The sequence below is a fragment of the Elephantulus edwardii genome, unplaced genomic scaffold (genome assembly GCF_000299155.1).
Source record: "Elephantulus edwardii isolate Elephantulus edwardi_28Jun2011 unplaced genomic scaffold, EleEdw1.0 scaffold00015, whole genome shotgun sequence".
Classification (NCBI taxonomy): Eukaryota; Metazoa; Chordata; class Mammalia; order Macroscelidea; family Macroscelididae; genus Elephantulus; species Elephantulus edwardii.
This window is the reverse complement of record NW_006399765.1, coordinates 9,941,442-9,948,111: the sequence shown is the minus strand read 5'-3', so window position 1 is coordinate 9,948,111 and position 6,670 is coordinate 9,941,442. Positions and strand designations below refer to the sequence as shown.

The 6,670-nt window shown below is 41.1% G+C and overlaps 1 protein-coding gene and 1 pseudogene across 1 annotated transcript in view; both read left to right on the top strand.

The window, feature by feature from the left end:
* Window positions 1-6,670, top strand: part of RBL1 (retinoblastoma-like 1 (p107)) — a 62,749-nt gene that overhangs the window by 20,203 nt on the left and 35,876 nt on the right. Inside the window, exons 9-11 of the mRNA XM_006881505.1 lie at window positions 32-198; window positions 2,353-2,465; window positions 2,650-2,753. Coding sequence (XP_006881567.1) covers window positions 32-198; window positions 2,353-2,465; window positions 2,650-2,753 — 384 coding nt within the window. The remainder of the gene's footprint in view (window positions 1-31; window positions 199-2,352; window positions 2,466-2,649; window positions 2,754-6,670) is intronic.
* Window positions 5,133-5,831, top strand: LOC102851046 (annotated as a pseudogene).

Sequence of the window (6,670 nt, the reverse complement as noted above, 5' to 3'; positions counted from 1 at the left end):
TTTTTTTTTTTACATTTATCTTTTCTAACAGAAAAGAACATTTGCACCTTCTACTCCGCTAACAGGACGTCGTTATTTACAAGAAAAAGAAGCAGCCATTACTCCTGTTGCTTCAGCAACTCAAAGTGTGAGCAGATTACAGGGCATTATAGCTGGGCTGAAAAATGCTCCAAGTCCACAACTTATAAGTATTTTTGAGTAAGTACCATATTGGACTTTCCCCTAGCTATCTCTTCTAATTAGACTCTGTAATCCTTCCTTGTCTCAGTATTTTCAAAATTCTTGAGATGGTAAATGTGCCTGGCAAGTTTTACTGTAATATTTAGTTGCAAAGTTTTTAACCTAAAACAAGCCAGAATTACCTGTTAACGCATGTGTATTAATCACAGTTGATATGTGCTGTTGAGTTGGAGCTTACTCTCCAGTGAATTTTCAGAGATGTTGGATTGGCAATGCAGTCCCTTACCCAGTAGGTTACAGTGACTCTGTATGCCAGCAGAGTTTTGCCAACTTGAATGCTCTCAGTTTGAATCCACCAACTGCTCTGCGAGAGAAAGATGAGTAATCTGTATTATATACTGCCTTTGAAAACCTGCTCAAAGGTCAGCTATGAATTTGCCTTGACTCACTAGCATATAACAACAGTAGCAGTGTTAATGACCCCCACATTTCCAACTCATTGGAGCTGGGGGGGAACCAACTAATAGATGAGCCTCCAGTGGGTTTTCCAGATGCTGTAAATCACACAGGAGGAGATTGTACATCTTTTTTCCCCCAGAGCCACTGATGGATTTGAATAATCAGAGAGTTTAACAGTGCAACTCCCTACAGAGAACACCACCAAAACTTCTTTTAGTTGTTTTGAGTATATTTACTGCTCATTTTTCTCTTTGTTTCTTGTTGAGTTACATTGTTGTTGTTATGTACCACCATCAACTCAGAACTGACTGATAGCTGACCCTCCAGCGGGTTGTCAGAGGCAGTTAATCACACAGAAAGTGGTTTCACTTCTTTTTCCTCTAGAGCAGCTGCCAGATTCAAATTTCATGCCTTTAGGTTAGCAGCCAGTTCCTTAACTTCAAGGTCACTAGGGCTCCTTGTTTTGAGTGTATATGTTAGAGGACTTCATAGGCTTATAGACTCTTAAGGTTAAATATATCCTAACGGTCATTTTGTTCAGAAACTGTACTCTTAACTACCACTGAGTCATATATACACAAATATTTTTTTGCATTGGTTTTAAATAAGTTTAAATATCCATCAAATATCTGTCTAGTTACATATTAATGATACAGTCATAAGGAATTTTATGCATTTATTTCAAAGAAGGAGTTATTTTTTTTGGACAGTACAGTAGAATGAAGACAGATCAAAGGACCTGTTTTCCTAATAACTAAATAAAATGGTTGCCTCGTGGCACAGTAATTAAAGCATAGGACTCTTAAGGGGAAGTTTGGCAATTCAAACCCACCAGCACTCTCTGTGGAAAAAAGATGAGGTACTGGTAAGTGAGGGGATGGTGCACTGGTCTGTTGGAGCACGCTCTTGAGATTTCCTGAACCTTATACTAGGTAGTTGGGTCTGGGCAGGTTACTTTCTTTTTTTTTCTTTTTCAGAGTCTTGAATTTATTTGTCACTTTTGAACGAACTTCTGTGTTTGAATAATAACAAAATTATTTCTGCTTGCCAAAAATTGTGTTTATTAACAAAAATGAAAACAAAATCATATTTATTGGTATGTAATTTCTATGCCATATGATATTATTATATACTGTGACATCAGAACTGACTCTTACCTTTCTGTGGGTTTTGAGAAGTTAGATTGCACAGGAGGATTGCTCTGAATTTATATGTACTTTTAAGTTGGCAATGCAGTTCCTTACTAAAAGACCACTCATGCTATAAAATTTACCCTTTTTACTATGCAGTTTTATGCAAATTGACAAATGTCACCACAGGCTACAAGTAGAAAAGTTTTGTAACCCTCTCCAAAATTGTATCACTTAATATCAGCCCCTCACCTGAGTCTCTGGAAACTACTGATAAGTTGTCTGCTCCTTCCTTTTTTTTTCTTTTTCTTTTTTTAGAATGTCAAAAAATGATGTACAACATAGAGGACATTAACTTTTCTGATGTTGAGGTTCTAAAACAATATGCCAAGTGACTGTTTCAAGACTACAGACTTGGTTAGACTTAGGCATTTTATTATGTACATATCTGCGTTTACAATGTGGAATAGAATTGCATCCACTAAAAAACTTAAGTGTTTAAAGAAGAAATGTTAGTAAGTGGAAGAATCTTGAAACTCTGGGATTTTTTTCTTGGTAATTTGGTTACTTTTTTATTTCGTAGGTCTTGTATGCGTAATCCTATGGAAAATATTACAAAAATAGTGAAAGAAATAGGAGAGTCTTTCTGCCAACACTATACTCAGTCAACCAGTGAGCAACCAGGATCTCACATAGGTAAGGAAAGAAATATACCATTGACAAACAGTATTGAAAAAAAATAAATTGTTGCCTCCAAAGAAAATTTGTAATTATTTTACTTACCTGTTTTCTTTACTGGATTAGATTAAAGTTTATTTAAGTATTATTCTTTAGTCCTTTATGCTAAATTTCATTTGCTTTCCCTCTATTTCCTCTGTAGACTTTGCTGTAAACAGACTAAAACTGGCAGAAATTTTGTATTACAAAATACTAGAAACTGTAATAGTTCAGGAGACGCGGAGACTTCATGGAATGGACATGACGGTAAGTAGCCACTCCTAGACATTTATGAAGCCCCAAATTCCTACATCTCAAAAGGGTTTGTTGAGGGGCTCTACAACATATTAAGGAGCCCTGGGGCATAGTGCGTAATGTGCCTATTGAAAGGTTAGCAGTTCCAATGTACCAGCTGCTCTGTAGGAGAAAGATGGAGTCTCCTGTAAAGATTAATGTTCTTAGAAACCAATGGAAAGTTGCTTTGAGTCTAAACCATCTTGATAGAAGTGAGTTTGACTTTATTTCTAGGGTGGGAGTTAGAAGTATATTTTGGGAGAGGCTGTTCCCCAATGCAAACAGGCAGAAATACAGAAAATTCTTCATGAGTGCACATCACTGGACTCTCCTTTCAGTTCTTCATTTAGTCTTTCATTTCCAGGGCTTGAATAATTAATTGCCCAAACTGAAGATAAAAGTATTTGCTCATACCTTCAGTACAGATTGCATCTCAGTGTCAACAAAACAAAGATTCTTACCACTAGACCAGTAGGCATAAAGGATGGAGAGGAGATTAAAACTGTGAACAGCTTCATCTTGCTTGGATCCACAATTCACACCCTTGGTACCAGCAATCAGGAAAAAAGGAGACACATTGCACTGGGAAAATCTGCAGTTAGGGACTTCTCCAAATTATTGATGTCACTTTGAGGACTGAGGTGCATCTGATTCATGCCATAATCTTGACAGTCACTTGCTATGCTTCTGAGAGCTAGACAGTGAAAAAGGATGACAGAAGAATTATTGACACTTTTGAGCTTTGGTGTTGGAGAAGAGCACTGACCTATGGATAGCCAAGAGAACGAACAGATTTATCTTGAAGAGGATGCAGACAGAGTGCTCCTTAGAGGCGCGAATAATGAGGTTGTGTACTTTGGACATGTAACTAGGAGAGGCTATTCCTTGGGGAAGGAAATGATGCTAAGAAGAGTGGTGAGTCTGGGAAGGAGAGGAAAACCCTCAACCGGGTGGATTGACAAGATGACTGCTGCATTGGGCTCTTGTGTTTCAGGAAGTTTGAGGATGGCACAGGATAGAACAAGGTTCATATCTTTTGTTTATAGGGTCACTATGAGTCATACTTGACAGCACCTAACAACAACTCATACCTTCCAGGAATTTTGGATTATAAAATGACAGTACCTTTTAAAAAATACTACTTTTGAACATCTTAAAAAATCTGACTGATAATTTCACAATAGCCATATAAACTATTTTTTCTACAACTTGTCATGTGATCTGTCCATTTTCTCTTTCCTTCTTTCCTGTAGTCATTTTTTGAGGCTTCTTTCTATTCTAATAATAATTGGTTGATGCTTAGAGTTTCCTTAAATATACACCATGGACTGCCAAGATAATAAACAGGTCTGGCCTGATAAGGGTGAAACCAGGTTGTTGGTCCCTGGAGGCAAAGATTTTGAAACTCCATCTTAAAGACTTTGTGTATGTTGTCAGGAGGGGCGAGTCCTTGGAGAAAGACAGTATGCTTCCAAGGATAGAGCATCAGTGCAATAGAGGAAGGCCCCGAATGAGATGAATTGACACAGTGACTATGACAGTCAGGTCAAGTTTATCAGACAGTAAGGTTAGCTCAGGATAGGGCAAGATTCAGAGCTGTTCGTAGGATTGCTACGTGTCGAAGTTGACTCTGGCACATCAACAGTAACAACAATGAGATGCTGTTTCTCTTTGTTTTCTATTTGGTTGTTGTTGTTTTTTTTTTTTTTTTCATCTTTCTAGGGTAATCTTCCTTTTTATTGTTTGGTGGAGCATATCATCTCCGTATGTCAGAAAATTTGAAAGTCAGCTAACTAACCAACTGGAAATGACAAATATTTGTGTCCATTCCAAAGAAAGATGATACAGCAGAAATTATAGAACAATATTGATAATGCCACAGTAGTAAAATCTTGATGAAGATAATTCAGGAGTGGTTGGAGCAGAACATCAACAGAGTGCAACTCTCAGAAATTCAGTCCAGGTTCAGAAGATGTGAACGAGGGATATCCTTATTGATGGCAGATGGAGCTAAGTGGAAAGCAATCAGAAAGATGTTTATTTGTGATGCAGATAATACTTCACTGTGTGGATCAAAACAAATTATGTATACTCTTGTAAAGTATGAGAATTGTAGAACATTTAATTATGTATAACCTGTACATAGACCAAAGACAGAAGAATATTGTATGACTTAAGATCAGGAAATGTGGCACAAGCTGTGCTGATGGGCCGGGCCAGGGCCGGGACCAGGACCAGGGCAAGTAGAGGGGCCTGCATGACCGCCTGGCCTAGCCACGAAGCAGGCTTCTGGAACATGGGCCTTGGGCCCTGAGGACGTGGGCCTCCCTGTGGCAGTGACGACATCACCTCCCTGGCTCCCTGTGCAACTGCTCTGGCTACTTCTCCAAGGTTGTGGAGTCTTTCCCCCCACCCCCGTATGTGGCACAAGTGACTTCAAGGGACAGCCGACTCCTCTCGACCGTCATCCAGGCCTTGGACAAGCCAAGTGATGGTCCCTTCTGCTGGATCTGCCACGAGGGAGCCAACGGGGAGAGTTTGTTATCTCCTCCTGGTTGCACAGGGACAGTGGGCACTGTGCATAAGATTTGCCTGGAGAGGTGGCTGTCCTCGTCCAACACCAGCTACTGTGAGCTATGCCACACGGAGTTTGTGGTGAAGAAGCAGGCCTGGCCCCTCACAGAGTGGCTGAAGGACCCAGGGCCCCAGACAGAGGAGCGGATACTCTGTTGTGACATGGTGTGCTTCCTGTTTATCACGCCTCTGGCCACCATCTTGGGCTGGCTTTGCCTGCACGGGGCCCAGGACCACCTCCGGCTCCATAGCAGACTGGAGGCCGTGGGGCTCATCACCCTCACCATGGCCCTCTTCACCATCTACGTTTTCTGGACTCTGGTCTCCCTCGGCTACTGTTGTCAGCTGTAGTCTGAGTGGAGAAGGACCAACCAGAAGGTCTGCCTGAAGCTCTGGGACGCAGAGGGTTTTGGGGGTACCTGGGACTCCCGGCTTGCAGCTGGACTGCTGAAGGTGGTCAAAGAGACGCCTGTTTGACACCGTGTGATGGCCCGGCTGGTGACACCCTGCAGTGGAGAGGCCCGTGGCAGCTGAGGATGCCCTAGCATTCAGAGGGTTGAAAGCGCATGTCCAGTCCCACATGGCCAAAATGCTTCTCAGGCCACCAGACATCAAGCAGAGCCATTTCTGGGACCACGTGACTGGCTTTCCAGTTTTTTTGCACACTGTCATATATAATGAGGACAGATGGATGTCGCTCCAAGCTTTACACAGCGTGGACACCTGATCTCACTTCGATGTCTGCTCTGACCCCTTCCCACACTGGCGGCTGTGGTTGGCACGTCAAGGGGCTGGAAAGTTCCAGCAAGCTTCTTGTGCTTTTCTGCATCTAGACTTGCTTCCTTGGCATCTTTGACTTTATAAAGTTGCACTGTTTCTCCTGAGCCCACCCTAGTGAATAAAGGGAGCCCTTGCTCAAAAAAAAAAAAAAAGATCAGGAAACGTGTATATCAAGGTTGTATCCTTTCACCACACTTTGTATGCTGAGCACATAATCCTAGAGGTTGGACTGTTATTTAAAAAACTGTGGCATAAGGATTACAAGTACATTCATTTATAATCTGTGATATGTAGATGGCACTTCTTTGTTTATTGAATGAACACAGAATTGAAACACTGATGAAGCTCAAAGACTTGAGTATGGCTTTCACAGCAGAATGAAGAAAATAAAAATCCTTGGAATGACATCATTAGGCCACAAAATAATAAAGAGGGAACAGATTGGAGTTGTCAAGAATTTCTTTTTACTTAGATCACACTCACTGCCCAGGGAAGTAGCGGTCAAGAAATCAGATGATGTATTGCATTGGTCACAT